The following is a 21,610-nucleotide window of genomic DNA, read 5'->3' on the forward strand; positions in this document are numbered from 1 at the left end:
GAATCCTTTTATTGGGGGCCCAGGAGAACACCACATGCAACTAGGAATTCCTTCTCAGTGGTAAAAATGGTGGTAACATTTGATATTGAAAATGATGACTATGATGAAAAAGAAAACCAAGAGAGGAAGAAGAAGAAGGTTTAAGAAGAGGAAGTAATAATTCTGAAAGAAAGAAGAGGAAGTTTGCTTCAGTTATAATCCTCATAAGATAAAAACTTGAGGAGAAACAGACCAGGAGAATTATAGTCACAAAGAAATACCCTTAAAGAACTGTTTTTTAGACTCTACAATGCTACTGCGGCCAAAAGAAAGAACCACCAACATTACGAACGTTAATTAATACATGTGAGAGGAGACTGACTCACATCGTAAAACACAGAAATAATGGACAAGATTAGTCAGTTGTAGAAATCACCCAAAGGATTTTTTGAATAGGTAGGCAAAGGAATTTGAAAACAAGTAGCTTCAGTAGATTTTAAGAAACGCACAAATAAAATATGACTTTAATTAAGGAAAATATAATTTAATCAATTATATTGACCCATGTTTGAAGAAAGTCTTTATTAACAGAAGATGAACATGTAACCTAAATAAATAGAGATTCAGTGAATAAGATTTGATAGCTTCTTTCATCATTGCGAGTGCAGATGCAAAAAATTAATATTCTGGTCTTTTCAGAGGAATGCCATATCCCGAAAAAGAATATGTGTCATCTAATTTCCTGAGCCTCTTGCACACCAATCTTCTAATTATAACTTAGTTTTTGCTATAGATTTTCTATCAAGGAAAATGCATGAACTGACCCAATGATTTAGATTTACTTAGAGATGAAAGTTGGCATTGTGGTTTATATATCAGTCCCCTGTGAGTTCATTTAGTACAAGTCAATCCTACTGTATATACCCTCCTTTTGAAATGTTCAGAAAATAAATTTTCTAGACTTACAAAAAGAAAGCAGATCCAGGTTTCTAGATTGTCTTCCTACCCCACCCCTTTGGTAATATGCAGTTTCCCAACAAGAGTAGTAAGGAACCTTTCAATTTTGACACTTACAATTAACAACAACATTTTTTTTCCAAACATAGGAAAACCTCACTTATTATGGCTAATTAAAAGAGGTTCCTCTGAATTACTCATACTATTGAGGACCTGTGGTTTAATTTTAATTACATAGGATAAGTGGAATGTACCACTACACCCCTAAATAATTTGCTTAGGTCCCAGGGCAGGAGGAGAAAGAAGATTAATGAAGAGATAAATTCCGTTTACAAATAGCATAACAATTATTTACGTGTGCAAAAGAATTTCTAAGATCTTTTGCAGTTTTTTAAAGCAGTGCTATACATTTTGTTTTTAATCTCGCACTCTGATATTTTGCTTAACAAACACTGCTTTGGAAATAGTTCCACAGTAAATTTCAAGACAGCCCCTCAAAATTCGTAAACAATAAAACGTGAATGAAGAGTTATAAATATATAATTTTTAAATTTATGGCTCAAGCTTCAATCTATAAGAAGAATCAACATTATATGTCTATAATAGAAAGGCAGTTCTGTTCAAAATGGTATGCCTGTGGCTTCTGTTTGTAAACCCATACATTTTTTAAATAAGAAACAAGACACAAAAAAACTAGTTCCCCACACAGAATTACCGAAGCGAAACGCCCTCCCTTCTTGCATCATGAAAATACATTTAAAGTACAACAGAGCTTAAACAGGTGTTAGATTTCCTATCAGCTAGCTATCCAAAACCCTCAATTTCGGGAATGCAGAGCCTCTGAATGTTAACCTAGTCTGCTGGTCTCTTATAAAACTGGCATTTTCACGTGGAAGGAAAGGCACACAGCCTCTCGGGTTATACAAATGGCTCTCCCGGCTTCTCCTGCCTGGCCTGGGGCCTGCCAGTGGAGTCATAGCCCTTAGCCTCCTGTAACACCTTCTCTGTTGACTCATTTGTGAGTCATCGAATTTTTAGCAGAGACATCACGTTGCAATTCTGTTGTTAGGAGCCAGAGACATTCTGTAAGAAAGAACGTATGCATTTTCAGGGCTGCTGCAGACTGCATGCGGTCACAGCCAAGGCAGCATAATGATGTGCAGGCATCTGTGTTTTTGGTCAGACCCTCCAGGGCTCTCGCTGCTGACTTTATGTAACAGACATAACCCTGCCATTTAAAGGTGCAGACACTTCTTCCCTTGCCAGGTTCCTTAAGACACTGTTACTCTTAAACTCATTCTTAATGACCCTTTTTCCATATCACCTTACCAGTCATGAGTATAGAGTATAAACTTAAGGAAATTTGGGGGTCTTTGTTGATAATCTGGCCCCCCCCAAAAAAGCCTATAAAATAGAATTTTCCAATGCATGTCAGCCAAGTATCATGGTTCCTAGAATACTGCTATTTATGTATGTCTATGCATAAAGACTGGTGGTCATCAATGAGGAGAGAGCCCAGACCCTGGGAAAGGGGGTGGTAAGGAGGGGGAGATTTCACAATTTCCAGACGCATGTTTAGTTGCCCCAACGGCGGGGGGAGGGGGGAGGCAGGAAGGCCATCAGTGACATCTAGTGAGCAGAGTCTATAGGTCTGCCAGACACCTGACAGTGCAAAGGACACATCCCCACAACAAAGAATTCTCCAGGCCAATCTATCAATATGGCTAAGGTTGAGAATCCCCAGCATAGACAAAGACACTCCCTTGAAAAATCAGATCACATTCCACATCAATATGGTAATGTGCAAATGGGTGGTGTTAGTCCAAAAAAAAAAAAAATCCCCTTCAAAGAGCCATTTGAAAAGATGCAGCCTTTCAAGGAGAAGAAACTAATGACTGTCAGGTTCCCAGCTGGGCTTGACACAGTTCCAATGTTTACAGGGTCCCTGTGGATGCTGTACATTTGTAAGATTGGAAATAATAGGCTCCTTTGTAGAATAAATACAGCAATTTGGGTCTTAATGGGAGCTCCGACACACACCGCCTCATTTCAGTGGCACCATGCATTAACCTTTGAGACTTCAAAAATGGAAGGCAACATTTTGATAAAGGTTTCTAAATTACAGGAAAAATATTAACTGGATATTAAATAGAGAACATGAGGGAAAATTTGGAAAGAAAAATAATTAGCATGGTCACAGTGAACTCAGTTGTTACTGGAACCCAGATCTGAGGTGAGATAGCATTCTGGTTGGGGAAATTGATTTCATTTTTCACAGGCTAAGCTCTAACTGCTCCTTCGTTTTCTTTTTTTAGACAGAAACATAATTACTGCTAGGTGGAAAATGGTCTATAAAATGAGAAGCCATATTGTTAGCTTTACTGTTCCATATTTTTGGTTTTATTTACTTTCAAGCTAGGGATTAAGGATAGAAAAAAAAATGAAATCAAATGTATCCAGTTGGTCCTCTCTCGGATGGCAGATGAGATCCAGCCATAAACTTCTAGGGCAAAGCAGACCCACCTGTGTTATATGCAATTAAAGTGTTTCTGGTAACAACCCTCTCACAGAAAAGTGCTCTTTGTCACCTTTACAGGTGAAGGAAGAACTTGTACTTCAAAACATAAAGGAAACACATCTACAAAGTCTAACTTAAAGCTTGATCGACGCAAACAGCAAACCTCATGGATCCTATACTGCTTTCTAAACCTCCCTACTCTTTCTTCTCCAGTCAGCTCTGCCCAGAACCATCATCAGTAGCCTCACCAAACAGTATGTAGCTGAAAGGAGATAAGCAAAGAGATGGAATTCAACTGCACAATTTGAAGCTTGGGGGTGATGCCCTTTCAATAGAAATAACGTACATTTTTCACCTACTAACATCTTGGATTCAAAGAGTTTCCTTTTATCTGATGGAATGTTAACCTCATGGCATATAGGTGACACACACAGCAAACCTCCTCAACCCAGCATTTGGGTAGGAAAAGGAGTCTCGGGAGGGCTATCTGACATGTCCAAAGTGACACAAGTCAACGGTGGTGTGAGAAGTAGAACTCCCCTGGTTCATAACAATGCTGAACTCACATAGAATATCATAAACAAAGACCCTTGAGCAAGAGAAAAGCAACCCTGACATCTGAAGTTTGGCCCAGTATGATCAGGCAGGCTCAATGTGGCCAGGAGCACCCCAACATTTGTGGATAGGTCACAGTGTCCTCCTGTGAACACGACCAATTTCATAGAATGTCAACATCAGACCTGGCCACTCCACAATCGTGTCTGAACACTAACAAAATGGGAATGTTGTCCAAGCCATAGACACTATTTAAGATCCCTCTCCCCTAATGGGTGCTGCTTCCTATAGCACTTACAACCTTAGCCTAGCTCTCACCTGCCCTTCCTATAGAGAAAATGTCTCTTCCTGACAGCATTCCTATCTACAGTAAGCCCCCTTCCTTAAATCCTCCCAAAGTCATCTTGTATAACTCCAAATCCACAGGTTCTTTCTATCGCCATCTGAGAGGCCCCACAGTTCCCAGGGGATGTAAGTGCAACGTGTCATTAACTCCACTCGTTCAAGAACAGGTGTCTTTCTGGTAGTCTTTGGTTAGAGACTATTGCCCAGCTTACAGCAAGAACCAAAGACTCTCAAAAGAAGCTTTTCAATGTGGTTATGGATGGTGTTTTTCCAAATCACAGGAAAATGAGAACCCAACAATCCTGGGCTAGCTATTTGAAAACCGAGGAGAGAAGAGTCCACACAGGGCATAAAACTGAATTAGAAATGAGTGATCCAACTGATCTAAGAAACCTACTTCTGTGTTTAGGGACATTTTAACACAAATTACAGTTTTCATTAGGCCAATGACTTGTTACTTCAGCTTTATTTCTATTGTAAATCTAATAGTCAGATGGAGAAAGAAGTCAAACAGGACTGACTCAGGTCCAGAAATTCTGATTTGGTTCACCTCCCCCATATCAATATTCTCATAAAACATAAAGCTGAGAGCCAATGCAAAGACAGAAATTATTTCAATTAAATATTACAACACTCTCTGTGGAAGGATAGAATTTTGAATGATGCAGTAATAATCCTTAGCAATTCTGAAAGAGACTGCTAAACTCCTAAGAAAATTAAATTATAGACTGTATCTATTTAACATTAAAATGTCTAGCTAGATTGCTAAACTATATAAACACATAGAGATAGGTACATAAATCCATCCCATCAACCAGGTTTTTTCTGTAACACACCAAATATCCTCCACTTCAGAATTTTCTATTGAATTAAGTCATGTTGTTATAATCAGTCATCCTCTTTACAAATGATGATGAAAGAGCAGACTGCATAATAATAAATATCTTAATGAAAGTTGGCTTTAAAATAAGATTGAGATTTTCTGAGTAGCATGTTTTAGAATATCAGAAAAATCAGTCATACAGCTGTTTGATGCCTCAATTTCTCCCCATAAATAGAACTCAAGTTATTTTCAATCAGAAAGGATTGTTCCATTGTCCTCTTTTAATATCATGCCATAATTCAATTTCTCCTTCCTAAACATCTGTGTACTTTTGAAAACTAAACCTACACCGTATCTCCCAGATGCCCACTGCCTTCAGTGTTCTATCATAAATGGCCTCCAAGTTGCTACAAATCTCCTTAAATACCCATTACTGAACATTTTTTTATAATGTAAGCCATGTCATCTTTTACTTTTTATCTGTGATCCACAGCCTCTAGTCAGAGAATCTCTCAGAATCCCTCGTCTTCAATTTTCTATTAACTTCTCAATTTGTTCATATAAAATATAAACAATATATTTGGAATTTTGGAGGGAAAAAAAACAATTTCACTCACCATATTTTTTCCTTCATTTTGAGCATCTCGATAATCAGGATTAAGCTAAAAAAATTAAAAATTAAAAATTACAAAAACAGTTTTGAATCTTTATGAAAAGCAAATTAACAAGATCAATGATCTTTAATTCATTTCACTATTGTATCCTTAACTAAATTCAATATAAAAAAAACTAAGAAAGAAACCATTACTAAAATATTACAATTTAAAATATCACCTTCAAACTCTAGTGGCAGGAGACATGAGCTAAAATGTCATGTCTATGGCTTTTGTTTACATTAGAATAGTTGACATCTTTGAACAAGTTAAGAGCTGACAATCTCGCATCCTCCAAGAAAGCCTTCAAGAGAATTCATCATCTTGCCCACCACAAAATCTGCCTTTAACCAATAACTCAATTTTTTTTAGAATTAGACCAAAGGAAAGTCTTAGTGACAATGATTCAGTATCATGCTCCATAGGCTATATACACCAGAAGAGAATATTGAGCAAAAAAAGAGCTATATACCGGATATGAAGATTAGTGCATGAGTGTTGTGTGGGTGTTAGGGGTCAACAAAGATAGATGAGTTCCGGATATGCCGAGTGTCGGCCCACACATTTCCAGCTGGCCAGAATGCATACCTCCCGACTCCCGTCCAATGACACAGTCCCAAAAAATGTCTGTGTTGTACTGAAACAACTAGTTCATAATTTGTAAAACAACAGACTTATAAGGTGTTTTTTTCTCTAAATAATGAGTTGTTCACTTGATTTTAACTATTTGAACATGAATCAGTTGGTGTCTGTAACATGTGACCCCAGGCATTAAAGTCACCATTTAAAATGTAAGGTCAAGAGTCTTCCTCAGAATGGCACTTGGCTAGTAGCTCCGAGGAATGTTCTCACAACTTATTATTAAATATCAGCAAAGGTGCTGAAAAGGATCAAAGGCAAAACAGAGCAAAAGAAAAAAAAAAAAGTCTGAATTTCATTCAAAACTAAGACTGAAAAACAACCTACTCCCAAATCTACAATGGATTGGCGGTCTTTCACAAAGCAGCTGGTGCTGAGGGAGAAGCAGACACGGCCCCAAGGTTTTCTCTGAGGACTCAGCTCACTCCACCTCACTTCAAGCTAACAGCCTTGTGAACACAGGCTACTTGCTACGGCTGCTGCTGTTTGTCCATTCACTCAGACACCAAAACCCCACACAGAAGTGTGTACCACTGAGGAGCCCTTGTTAGACTAAGCAGAAACCTGTCTCCCCAGGACTCCCATTCACTGTCCCTGCTACCTCTGTCCTCTCATGACCACAGAAATGTGACAAATCTTAGAAAACAAATAGGCAGAGAGTCAAGGGGGCAGATGATAGCAGAGGGCTTTCGAAGAACACTTCCTGAAGAAAGAAAGAGCAAGAAGAGTGGCTTTGTATGGGGGAATTACACTGCCTGACATTGTAGAAATAGCAAAGGGGTAGGAGAGAGAGGCAAGGACCGTAGAGCCCAGGTAGGCAGAGTCACCATGTGCTGGACCTAAGACCTACAACGGCAGTGTAGCCCTCCGGCTAACAACTGAGAAAAAGGATCAAGAATTTTTAAAAAATAGAACAAAATGACCATCCACTCAACCCATCTGGTTCTGCACAGAGCCCCCTTGTCTGGGGATAGTAAGGAAGGAAGGAAAAGAAAAAACAACATGGGACCGATTAAAAACCATGTTATGAGGGGACATTATTTTCCCAGAGTCTTTCTGAATATCTTCTATGGTAGGATGCAAAATCAACTTTCAGGAAATGGTTGGCATATTCAAGAAAGTGTAAGTAAACATTTCCTCTAGGTAAGGACAACAGAATAAAATGAACAGCTGAAAACATAATACAAATAACATAAATAATAATATACAAATATAAAGAATTATAAAAAGAAAGATTTCACTAAAAATGAAAACGCAAATACAAAATTAAACTCCATTTTGGCAGCAATAAAAGCACAGTTGATGCTGCAGGTAATGAGCGATGCAGAGCATAAAAAAAAAAATGGAACAGCCATCCCTCAATATAGAGGAAACGTATGAAGAAATAAAAATTAGGAAAAAGCAAGTAGTCCTGGGAGGACCAGAGAAGGGCCTATCAATTGATGGACAACAGGTGTACTGAAAAGGAAGAGAAAATTAGTGGGATACAAGCAATGATCAAAGATAATAGAAAATAAAGCTTTGCCCAGCTGAAGAACTGTGTATGCAGAGGTGACCATACCCCAGGAAAATCCACTAAAACGGACTGACACATTCATTTGAGGACAATGAGCAGAGGAGACAAAAGGGAAAACAATGATAGGGACATAAAATAGAGCCAGAAATTAGATTTAGACAAAAATGCTTACCATGTAACAGGAGAACGGATAAATCAAGTGTGGCATTTTCAAACAATGGAGGACTACTCAGTAATAAACACGATGAGCTACTGATATGGCAAAAAGGCTGGGTCTCAAAGACACAGACAATGGAATACTGTTCAGCGATAAAAAAGAATGAAATGCTATCATTTGCCACGATATTGGATGGACCTTAACAACCCTGTGCTATCTGAAAAAAGTAAGAGAAAAACAACTACCATAAGATCTCATTTATTTGTGGAATCGAAAACAAACTGAGCTCAGAGATACAGAGAACAGAGTGCTGGGTTCCCAGAGGTGGGAGATGGGGCATGAGCGCAATAGGTAAAGGTGGTCAAAAGGTACTAACTCAAGTTAGAAGAAAATATGTCCTGAGGATACAACCAATGCCCAGCATGGCGATTATAGTTAACAATACTGTACTGCATGTTTGAACGCTGCCAAGAAAGTAGATCTTAAAAGTTCTCATGCAGAAAGGATGTGTGGTGATGGCCGTTAGGCAGACTTAACTGCGGTAATCATTTCACAATATAGACACATACCAAATCATTATGTTGTACATCAAAACTAATAAAAGGTTATATGTCAGTTATATACTAATTTTTAAAGATATTGTAGGTAGAAAACCAGACACTGTATGACTCCATTTACACCAATTTGAAAGTCAGATAAAGTGCTCGCTTCGGCAGCACATATACTAAAATTGAAAGTCAGATAAAACTAAATTGTGGTTAAACAAATCAGAAATTGGGGGAGAGAAAAGAGGTACCAGGGAGAGGAGTGGAAAGAAAGCAGAGAACCCAGCCCAAGAGTCACATGCCAGAGTCTCAGTTAAACTGACTAACAAAGGAAGGCAGGGGAGGGGGCAAGAAAAGGGGAATCCAGTTACAAGCTGCCCCTGAGTGTTAGGCCAGAAACTAGGCAGATTTGAGGCAGGACTTTTTCTTTGGAGATGTGTATCTCAGGCTCCTTAAGTTCCCTTGAATGACAAATAAAAGAATTAATTCCAAAACCGGCTTATTCTTGCTTTTGGAATCCAAGAGTGAAAGGTAGAAAGCCAAAAAGATAGGGAATTAACTGGCTTTTCATGTACTGATGAATCAAACACAAGAAGACACACTTTTCTTTAGTAGTCATGACAGTTCCAGCACAGTGCCCAGGAGGGGTTTATCTAGCTATTTTAGTCAAGCATTACTGGTTCGTATTTTTAAATTTGTTTTCAATTTGAACAATTCAGATTTTTTTTCAAATTAAAAAAATAGCCATACTAAAATTATAGTTAAATTATTTCCAAAATATATGTAGCATGTTTAGCCAAAGATATATCTCATGGTCAAAGCATTCATTCAATAAGCATTTGAGTAGTTGGCCACAGACACTGTGAAGGGAACCCGTGCTGGAAACCATGATGTGTCCTACCTAAAATGTGTAAAGGAACAGGAATTAACACAAAATCATGTATGCCTTCTGAAATGTAAGTTATGTTCCATCCCAAAGACATTACTTTCTGAAATTCTGTCTTCATATATTTCACCCTCTTGGGTCACTCATCTCAATCCCTAAGTTCAATCCCTAAGAGAAGTCTGGGAACTGGACTCCAGGCTCTGCCCTGGGAGGAGATACCCATGAGCTTCAGGAAAGGTCACCTAACCTTGGAACCCAGAGTCCTCATCTGTTCAATGAGAAAAGTCTATGACCAAAGCTTAATCATACTAATTATATTTCATCAAATTTTATATATTCATGTCTTTGGCAATAAGACTAAAGATGGTGCTGATCAGTTAAGACTTTGCCTCATCTTGTGTCTCTCTGGCTGTAACGTGGGGTTTTTTTAAATGATTAATGTGGAGTTACTGCTTAAGTAAATTCATTAAAGTGATAATAATAACAAAGAGAAAGAAGAAGAGGAGGGGAAGAAGGAGGAAGGGGAGAAGCCACCCAAATAATCTATGCCTATATAAATTCACCAATATTAATTGAAGACCAAATAAATATATGCTTTCATGTATGTTTTAATTATACTGCTGCTTTCCTCCTCTGAATATGAGAGCAGTAATTATTAAAGTAATTAGACTAAGGGTAAGCCAAAAAAAATATTATTTCTAAAGAAAGGGAAAAAAGACATGGGCATGTGAAGATTCCTGAATCTTTCAGGACTTTAAAGAAAATATTTCCTTATGTTAAAAAATAAATTATAAATCTGGCATTAGAGAGAGAATTTTTTTCCCTTTGAGAGACCTAATATGCTCTTCAATCATTTATTCAATAAATATTAATAGAACATCTATAATGGGCAAAGCATTGTGGCATATGGTATTTTAGCAAAGATGAAGAGAATATGGTCCCTAACCATGAGAGAGTACAATCTAGGAAGGAAAATAAGACATAAATACAGTTAGCTGTAATACAAAATAGAATGTGACAAGAGATATAAGACAAGAATGACTAATTTATAAATAATACAGGTCAGAGGAAGGAGGGATCTGTGATGGGCAAATTTAGCCAAGAATTATTCATGGAGGGGTGCCTGGGTGTCTCAGTCAGTTAAGTGTCTGCCTTCAGCTCAGGTCATGATCTCAGGGTCCTGGGATCAAGCCCCACATCGAGCCCCACCTGCTCCCTCGGCTGCTCCACTCCGCCTCGTGCTCTCTCTCTCAAATAAATAAGTAAAATATTTTTTAAAAAAGAATTGTTAATGGAGAAGGTAGCATCTGAGATAAGCCTTGAAGAATGGGTAGAATCATAACTGGCAGATAAAGAAAAGAGTAAAGGACACAGGCAGTGCGGGGGAAGGACATAGGCAGCACAGAGATGAGAAAATGACACATGTTCAGAAAAGACCCATTAACATCATTTATGAAATATTTTTATATGCTTTTAAAGGTTAATTCATTTCCCCTTACAGTCCTATTAGAAGGGATACCTTTCTTTAAAAAAAAAAAAGTCTATTTGTTTGTTTTAGAGAGAGAAAGAGCCAGCCCATGGGGCTGGGGGGCAGAGGGAGAGAAAAAATCTCAAGAAGACTCCCCCTGCTGAGCTTGGAGTATGGGGCTCCACTCGGGGCTCAATCTCACAAACGCTGAGATCATGACCTGAGCCAAAATCCAAGTTGGACGCACAACCATCTGAGCCACCCAGGCACCCCCTCGTAGGAGGGATTCTTCACCCCACTTTATAGATGAGGCCCCTGGGGCACTTCAAGTGAAGTCTTCTGTACAAAGTCATACCACTGGTGAGTGGTAGGGTCACTCAGAAGCACAGATCCTATGATTCCAAAACTCCATCCTTTGGTTACAATACCATGTTACATCCCTCCTGCCTCCATAAAGAGGAGGGGTGTGATCCAAGGTGGATCCAAGTCAGCCCAGACCAATGGGTCTTTTAAGCCATAAACTAATGGGTTTACATCTTCAGAAAGATTTTGAATATTACTGGGGAAGCATTTGCAAAAACACTACATTAAAAAAATCCTCGACTGGCCATAGTTAGTAGGAGATGGAGAAAAGGGATGAAAGAGGCAAAGAAACCAAGCGAGTTGGTTCTAGGAAGGCAGCAGAGCCCTGACAAAAATAATCATGCCGAATAAAGGAAAAAGCCAATGCAGAAGATGGCATGGAGACACAGTCAGTAGAATTAGAATGTGTAAACTGAGACAGAAAAGTATGTTTGCCACGATGCAGGTTTTCAACATTTCACTAAGAAAATGCACTGTTTGATAGAGAAAAGATTCAATCATAGACATATTTATTGAGTTGCAATGGCAGTGGGATATCTGAGATCAAATTCCTGGCCCACTGCAGCCGTGGGGGTGAATAACAGGGAGACTATGAAGACCAAAGACCCAGTACAAACTCCTGAAGGGAGCCCTCATTTGAATGGCCAAAGGAAGAAGTCAAGGAGAGAATGTCACAAGCCAGAAGAGAGAAGTGGCAAAGAAAGAGAGAGGCACAGAGAAATACCCTAAATAGTTAGGCAGTGAAAACCATGATTGTGCCACAATCAAATGAAAGACAAGTACAACTTTCACCTAACACAATAGTAAGAAGCAGACAGACCCCTCCCAAGTCCACAATATAGGCTCATTTTCTTAAAACAAAAATGTTGGTTTTTATGAGGAAATGTGTTTTGACCAATTTTGATGATATATAACATTAAAATCATCACTTGTATATTTTTTCAAATAATTATATATGTATATGTTCTTGTCTCCAATGCCTGACATTTCAGACAATCTATTATTCTGACCGACAACTCTAGAAAAGAAAAGAAGGTAAAAAATAACCTTCATTAAGTGCTTATATGTGCCAGCGCAATTTATATTTTGATATATAGTATTTATGTGTGTGTGTGGAAGGCCTGGTTTGTGTGTTCTTCCATCATATTTATTTATATATATGTATACGCAAACATACAAACCACCAACTATGGCTGATATAGTGCATGGAAAACTAAACACAGAGGTATTCAAAACTATAAACCTAATATTCATAAGATTCTATACCAATGTACAGGTTCTTGAGTACCAAGTTTTTTACTAATTAATTAAATCCAAAATCCATTGCATCGTTAGGAAATAAGTGTTTACTGCCATCTGGTGGACGTCTGGCCCATCTACAAATAAGCTAGTTGGCTTTGAAAGTGTAATGATATCTTTAACAAAATCACTTGCACTGTTCGATCTATCTTGCTCTGGGAAGGATCCTATGGCTTTAATAATATCCCAAGAAAGAAAATGTAGAAGCAGTAGATCAGAAACTGTGATACTTGATTTAGAATTGCTCCCATGACTAGAGAAGAATGGTTTCCTGAGATTCCTGTATTATCCCCTTCAAAATGTGATAAAAGTCCTGTCCCTCCCATTGATATGGCTGTGAATTTTCCTGCACCAGTACAGCAATACAAGTAAAAGATCCAGGGCAAATGGCCATGAGTGCACTTACAACCCTGCAGTGTATAAACGGCAAAAATTCATGGCTGTTTGCGCTCCTTCCCCTCATGGTACCTTCTCCCTTGTATGGCCCAAGGAAACTGACATCACAGAAGACAACTTAACCTTACAGCACTGTAAGTGTTCTGGAAGGCATTATCTGACAAAGCCACAAATGGCTTCGTTCTCTAATTCACAATTAAATACTTTTTTTCCACATTTTGTCCATGAGCTTCTAGCACTGTATATTTCTCCAAAATGAATTCTGAATTCCCTAAAACAAAATAGCACTATATTTATAGTGCTATTCTTTTTTTTTAATATAATTTTTTATTTTTTATAAACATATATTTTTATCCCCAGGGGTACAGGTCTGTGAATCACCAGGTTTACACACTTCACAGCACTCACCAAAACACATACCCTCCCCAATGTCCATAATACCACCCCTTTCTCCCAAACCCCCTCCCCCCAGCAACCCTCAGTTTGTTTTGTGAGATTAAGAGTCACTTATGGTTTGTCTCCCTCCCAATCCCATCTTCTTTCATTTATTCTTCTCGTACCCACTTAAGCCCCCATGTTGCATCACCACTTCCTCATATCAGGGAGATCATATGATAGTTGTCTTTCTCCGCTTGACTTATTTCGCTAAGCATGATACACTCTAGTTCCATCCATGTTGTCGCAAATGGCAAGATTTCATTTCTTTTGATGGCTGCATAGTATTCCATTGAGTATATATACCACATCTTCTTGATCCATTCATCTGTTGATGGACATCTAGGTTCTTTCCATAGTTTGGCTATTGTGGACATTGCTGCTATAAACATTCAAGTACACGTGCCCCTTTGGATCACTACGTTTGTATCTTTAGGGTAAATACCCAATAGTGCAATTGCTGGGTCATAGGGCAGTTCTATTTTCAACATTTTGAGGAATCTCCATGCTGTTTTCCAGAGAGGTTGCACCAGCTTGCATTCCCACCAACAGTGTAGGAGGGTTCCCCTTTCTCCGCATCCTCGCCAGCATCTGTCATTTCCTGACTTGTTGATTTTAGCCATTCTGACAGGTGTGAGGTGATATCGCATTGTGGTTTTGATTTGTATTTCCCTGATGCCGAGTGATATGGAGCACTTTTTCATGTGTCTGTTGGCCATCTGGATGTCTTCTTTGCAGAAATGTCTGTTCATGTCCTCTGCCCATTTCTTGATTGGATTATTTGTTCTTTGGGTGTTGAGCTTGCTAAGTTCTTTATAGATTCTGGACACTAGTCCTTTATCTGATATGTCGTTTGCAAATATCTTCTCCCATTCTGTCAGTTGTCTTTTGATTTTGTTAACTGTTTCCTTTGCTGTGCAAAAGCTTTTGATCTTGATGAAATCCCAATAGTTCATTTTTGCCCTTGCTTCCCTTGCCTTTTGCGTTGTTCCTAGGAAGATGTTGCTGCGGCTGAGGTCGAAGAGGTTGCTGCCTGTGTTCTCCTCAAGGATTTTAATGGATTCCTTTCGCACATTGAGGTCCTTCATCCATTTTGAGTCTATTTTCGTGTGTGGTGTAAGGAAATGGTCCAATTTCATTTTTCTGCATGTGGCTGTCCAATTTTCCCAGCACCATTTATTGAAGAAGCTGTCTTTTTTCCATTGGACATTCTTTCCTGCTTTGTCGAAGATTAGTTGACCATAGAGTTGAGAGTCTATTTCTGGGCTCTCTATTCTGTTCCATTGATCTATGGGTCTGTTTTTGTGCCAGTACCATGCTGTCTTGATGATGACAGCTTTGTAATAGAGCTTGAAGTCCGGAATTGTGATGCCACCAACGTTGGCTTTCTTTTTCAATATCCCTTTAGCTATTCTAGGTCTTTTCTGGTTCCATATAAATTTTAGAATTATTTGTTCCATTTCTTTGAAAAAGATGGATGGTACTTTGATAGGAATTGCATTAAATGTGTAGATTGCTTTAGGTAGCATAGACATTTTCACAATATTTATTCTTCCAATCCAGGTTCAAGGTCACCCCGAGCTGCGAGCTTACTGTCGGCTCTGTCTCTGTAGCCGGCTTTCCCGTTCCAATACTCGCAAGCTCTGCGACACTCAGACACCCCCGATCCTTCTCTGACCCTGCGGGACCTGAGGCCACGCTGACCCCGTGTGGGCTTTGCCCCGGGTAGCCTCTGGAGCGATGTCCCTCAGCGGAACAGACTTTTAGAAGTCCTGATTTTGTGCGCGGTTGCTCCGCCGCTTGCCGGGAGCCGGCCCCTCCCCCCGGGGTCTATCTTCCCGTCGCTTTGGATTCACTTCTCCGCCGGTCCTACCTTTCAGAAAGTGGTTGTTTTTCTGTTTCCAGAATTGCTGTTCTTCTTCTCTTCGATCTGCCGATGGATTTTCAGGTGTTTGCAATCTTTAGATAAGCTATCTAGCTGATCTCCGGCTAGCTGAAGTAGTCTCGGCCTGCTACTTCTCCGCCATCTTGACTCCTCCTATAGTGCTATTCTTAAATAGCTTGCCATTTACGTGCTTTGTCTCTATAATTAGACTACAGAAGCATCAGCATATGAAACAGTCTAATTTCCTTTGGATAGTGTCCCCTTCATTTCTCCACAAACAATAGTCTCATTACACTTTTCTGGAAAACTTGGCCTCCCTGTAAGTATGAGTTAAATTAGAATATCATGTTTAAGAAGTATATGTATAAGTAAAATTTTGAGGGTTTCTTTTCTCCTTTGTGCTTAGATTTAAGATCGCAGCCCTTTAAACTCACTGTAAGCTTTAACATGGCCATAATTTAAACATTACACAAAATTGGTGCTCTCAGATATGCACGCATGCTGGAAATCATTGCAAAGGAGATGTCCCAGTGACTAAATGAATGTCCTTCTCTACACTGCAAACTCCCAAAGGACAAGGACCAAGTGTTCATCACCTTGGTTATCTTCACGGTATCACCTCTTCACAACTCCGTTGCTTCCATGAAATCAAAATGGTGCTTCCACCTAGTACGCAGTCAGTAAATGAGTGTTGCCATGTTGGTGTAACATGAGTCAGGGTTTCTCGATATCAGCACTACCAGCATTTTGGGTCAGACCATTCTTTGTTGTAGTGGCTATCCCGTGTCCCGTGCTTGGATGTTTCTCTGCACCCCTGGCCTCTATCCACCAGATGCCAGTAGCTCCCTCTCCCCAGTTCTGACATTAAAAATGCCCCCAGACCTGGTCATATAGCCCCTGGGCAACAGGATCACCCCAGGCTAAGAACCACTGGGGTAGATAAAGCGACACAAGCCTGCCATTGAACCCGACTGTCCTTACCTTGTGTTTGAACTTTGGACAAAGTGAATCACCTCTCTGAACCTGTTTCCTTTTCTATAAAGTAAAAGGATTGGATTTACAGCCTCAGGCTCTCTCCCTGATTCATCCATTAGATTATCTAGTATTTACTGAATATATCTCCCATGTACAAGGTAACCAGTGATGAACCCCTGAATTCCAACCCCCCACCGCCTTCAGTTACCTGGCTTGCCAAAAAATACCAGTGCTGGATAAAAACTGTAACCATAATAACAGTAGAAGTAGTGAAAGTAATAATAAACAACGCGACTCCACATTTTTTGTCCCCTTCTCAATGGAAGTGAGGGGACTTCAGAATTACTGAATATATTTTATGTGCGAGGTGTTGAACACTCCGTATCTTCCCTAATTCCAAAATAATCCCATGTAATATATACTATCATCTTCTTTACACACAAGGGATCTGAGGTTCAGAGAAGTTAAATATTTGCTTTAGGTCAGATAGATTGTGAGCAGTATACATGGGATTTTTTCCCCCCACTACACTAGGTTCTCTTTGCCACACTGGCCAATATAAGCACCATACCCTCAAAGGCAATTCAAGAATTACATAATCCAATTTACCAGAAATGCCTCAGGCACATTAAAATAATATTTCAAATTATCAGTATGTGTGCTGAGAATGGAAAGGCTGAGGGAAAAGGGGAATGCACAGCCAGATCCTGGTCTTCTGACAGGAACTTCCCTTTAAGGCAAAAACGGCTCTGTTCTCATCTTATATGTATTTTTTTTAAATATACCTTTAAAAACTTATCTAATAGGACTGTTTTCCCTTTATTACTGTTCCTGCTCCTTCAAAGCCCTGATATGAAAAGTCAGTCCACCCTTATTTCTGCTTCCTGGCTTCCTTGTCATTCCTCTGCCCTCTGGATTCTGGTTTCCACGAAAAATGCTCTCCATCACAAATGACTGTGTTCTTGCCAAATGCCACAAATACAGTGTGTTCCAGACCTTTCGGGTAGCACTCTCTCCTTTTTGAAACTCTGTCCTCCCTTGCTTGACATTTGTGACTCAACCCATCGGATTTTCTAGCGGTTTCTCTGACTTCTCAGGCTCCCCGTCTGTCGTCCACCCTTGGAAGATGATGTTCCCCACAGTTTCAGCATCAAACACCTTCTCACTCTCCTCATAATGCCTGATGATCTCCTCCATGCTGATGCTTGTCAGTTGAGCCAATCCCCAAACTTCTAGAAGATGCGAACCCTGTGCCTATCAGGCATTTTCACCTGGGCATTTTATAGCACCTCCAATCAAACAGAGTCAAAACTGAATGGATTATTGCCTCATCCGTGCTGCACCCCTTCCCATTTTCCCTGAATTGGTGAATGACATCACCAGTTCTCCAAAGCCAGAATCCTCCAACTCTTTCACCTAAAACATTCTATGGATTACGACTCTTTTGCTTCCATGTCTGAAAAATGTCTTCCCTTCTTGCCATGACCAATGCCACTCCCTCAGTTCAAATCCTCAACATTCCCTGAAGGTATCGGACCTCTATCTCCTCTCCGGGCTCCCCATCTCAGAGGCAATCCCTTCCAGTGGCTAAGGCTCCAGAGCAGCTCTGTCTACTGAAACTTTCCTGGTGCTGATGGAAATGTTCCGTATCTGCACCCTCCAACACCCTGAAGGTACTGAGCCACTTGAGATGTGGCTAGTGTAACTGACAAACTGACTTTTTCATTTTAATGGTATTTATTTTAATTAAAAGAACCAACATATGCCAAGGCAATTCTAGAGTGGTTGTCCTTAAACACAAGTTTATTTAGAACGCTGCTCTTTATGCTTTAAAAATAAAACCAATTCTCCTTAGTTTAACAATATGGCCTAAAAAAACCAGCTGCCCTACATGTCTGGCCCTACTACTCCCCGGCCACCTTCCAGCACCACTCCCAATCTCACACACAGCCTCTGTGTGATCCACATGTGTATTAGCCACATGAAACTAGTTTGTACAACAGCACACACCTCCTTCCCTTTGTAAATGCCGTCCTCACTGCCTGAACATGTGCTCTCCCCCTCACACACACCTGCCTTACCCATCCACCAAGCAGCACCTTCTCCAGACTCCTGACCATTCCTCCCAGGCACCTAATGCCGCCCCATAAGCACATCACTGTTCCTATTGCTATACTATACCTATCACACTGTACTGAGAGCTCCTCAAGGACAGAAGTTAGATTTTCTAGGGACATCACCGGTGTCTACCAAATGTTTACAAATACCCATCCAGCCTCAGCCCCAAAGGTAACTACTTCAAACCTTATTCCTCCTACGGATTAGATCAAACCCAAACCTTTCAACCTAAATCTTTAAGCAAAGGGATCTGTCACTCAGTAATTCCTTTTAGAACCCCTTTCCTTAAAAAAAAAAAAAAAAAAAAGACCCCCTTTCCTTGAGCCAGGCTGCTCTTTTTTCATTGTTTGCCTGTGATGTGGACATTCTACAACCCTGTCTGTGTCTTCGTGGCAACTTCCACACTGGTTGTCCTTTTGTTTCTCTACCCACCTGCGTTTATTCCTTTCTTGGAGAACCAGGGACAAGTTCACCACAAGCAAGAGTCTTCTTTGGCTAATTTCCTGCTGACCTAGCTCCCCCTGAACACAGAATCAGCCTGACATGATCCTACCGCTGACCATCCCGTGGCCATTCACTGTAGACCGTCTTCCATTTCCCAAACCAGGTCAGCTCTTTGAGAGCAGAGACTCACCGCCCTGCTTCCTTCTCTCCCTGCAGCATTCTCCATCATGCTCTGCACTTATCAATCACTTAAAAAGCATATACTAAAGATGATGTGAAATCTGAAGGAGGGTGTCTGCCGCTGCTCTGAATTCCAAAAATAATTATTCCCAACTCTTGCATTTTCAACTTCCTACAATGTGTGTCTTATTTTTTTAAGAAGCATCTAGATATTAAAGATAAAACAAAAAAAGTAAAATAAAAGCCATAGAGCCTTTTCTCTCCTTTGAATAAGTATATAATATGAGAAAATAAATAAAGCTAAGAAGTTGCAGATCCAATTGTTGGGAATGAGTTGAAATTAAAGACCTAGGCATTTTTAAAAAGCAAAATAATAAAAGGATAAGCATTGTGTTTTAACTGTTGTCAGAGGCTAATTTCACCTATTGCGGAACTAGAACTGGATAGCAATCTTTTACCACATGACGACGACAGTTACTGATTTTGCCACACCTGTAAACACTTTCACACCAGTAGGACACACACATCCTGTGATGTGACTATACCAGGATCTTACCGGACCTTAGACAACAAATGAAATATAAAACCCTAACCTATGGATGCCAGTATTTTGAGGCTAAGATTTCTCTTTTGATGGTAGAACACTACACAGAAGTATCCATTCTATTTTACTAGTTAAAACCAGTAGAAAATAAATTCCTAGCTTTCCATTTTCAGAGATGATTTAATGCTTAATTCTCCTTCTCTCACCTTGCCATAAAAAAAGATGTTATCGCAAGTATTAAAGGTCAAAGAAGAGCTCCTCCAAGTACACCAGACTTTTTAATGGACAAAATAGCATCTGGCATTTAAAGTCATAGTCTCTAAAGACAGAATAGAGTCTTTCAAAGTCTTTTCAAGGAATGAGCTGCTTTCTATTTCTCAATTTTTAATAAATTCCTTTATATATTCAGGTCTTAGAGCTTCATTAAAGTTAATAAACAATTTAATTCTTAATAATTCAGTCATTTGAATGTGTCAATGATAAAGTTTTAATTGCAGAAATTAACTAAGAAACTCATAATGTATAATCATGTTGGTTTTCTATAGAATGTCAGTAGTTAAAACAGCCATTGATTAAAGTAAATTAAGGGCGAGTCACTAATAAAAGATTCAAGAGAATTTTGATACTAATTTCTTATCTTTTACACCACATAAAATAGACTTCTCTTATTTTAGACAAGATTCTCCGGCTTAATTTTGCATCAAAGTGTTATTTTTCAAAAAAAGTTACCTCAAAACACTCATGATGTAAACAAGCCATAAATTACAAGGCTATATTTCATTTATTTGAACAGATTCATAAATAATAAGTCAGATATTTATAAAAGTAAGAGTAGTCCCTATTTCTCTCCAGCGTCACTTCCTGGAGGCTTACCATGGCCCACATGCCATGCCAAGCATTTCACCTCATTTAATTTTCCTAATACTCGTATTATATAAATATTGTGATTATCCCCATTTTCCAGAGGAAGAAACTGGATCTTAGAGAGACTAATTTGCCCACACATGGCTCCAAATGCCACTCAGATACAAATCCCAAAGTCTTCTTCCTATCCTCTAAGCTTACAGAAGCCTGAATGGCTTCTACATACTCATTCATTCATTCAAAAAATATTCATCAACTCTTGTAAGTACCAGGCACTGCCCTACATGCTGGGGACATGGTGTGATATAAAACAAAAACAAAAACAAAAACAAAAAAGAATCCCTGCCTTCAGAGAGCATACATTCTGACAGAGAATGTTGAGAAAATAAGATGTACAATGAGTCAGACAGTGGTAAGCACTATGAAGACAAGTATCGCAGGTTAATAGGATATAAAGGGTAATGGTGTTGAGTACTCAGGGCTCAGCCCGTTAACAGAAACATCCTGCTTCCCACACCTCTTTCTCGTCACTTCTGCCCCCCCAGTTCCTTATCCTCCCTCACATCCAAAACCATAAGTCAGATAAGGATACTAAAAATCCTAAGGCCAAGTCTGGTTTTGAATCCCAGAGGAAACCTTAAATTGAAAAACAGAAACAGAGTTGAGGAGAGTAGAATGAGTAGTCCCTATTTTCAACCATCTAAAAAACAAATATTTTCAAAATTATTTTTACATTGGATAACCAAACTTTAATTAAGTCATTTGTAAAACTTCTATGCTGTTACGTCGTAGCTACCTGATTGTCAACATGCTTTTAGTGGAGAAAGAAAAGACCTTTATTTGTTTTGACCATTTTTATTAACAGTATTAGGACAGTTCAGTGCCTCAGGGAGAAACGCCTTTCCTCTCCAATGGTTTGAACAATAAAAGTCATCCACTAGTGAAACCAGGCTCAGTGAAGATGACTGAAACTATCAAGGCTCTACTACACCAACAATGAGTTGATCATGTCTCCAAGGCAGACATTCTGCAAGATCAAAGCTAAATAAAAAAGTCTAGAACAAAC

At 39.3% G+C, this 21,610-nt stretch overlaps 1 protein-coding gene across 1 annotated transcript in view; it reads right to left on the reverse strand.

Annotated features, from left to right (window-relative positions):
* ITPR2 (inositol 1,4,5-trisphosphate receptor type 2) overlaps positions 1 to 21,610 on the reverse strand; it is a 502,669-nt gene that overhangs the window by 372,660 nt on the left and 108,399 nt on the right. Inside the window, exon 10 of the mRNA XM_004776400.3 lies at positions 5,795 to 5,839. Coding sequence (XP_004776457.1) covers positions 5,795 to 5,839 — 45 coding nt within the window. The remainder of the gene's footprint in view (positions 1 to 5,794; positions 5,840 to 21,610) is intronic.

The sequence above is a fragment of the Mustela putorius genome, unplaced genomic scaffold (genome assembly GCF_011764305.1).
Source record: "Mustela putorius furo isolate JIRA1106 unplaced genomic scaffold, ASM1176430v1.1 tig00537227_pilon_pilon_pilon, whole genome shotgun sequence".
Classification (NCBI taxonomy): domain Eukaryota; kingdom Metazoa; phylum Chordata; class Mammalia; order Carnivora; family Mustelidae; genus Mustela; species Mustela putorius.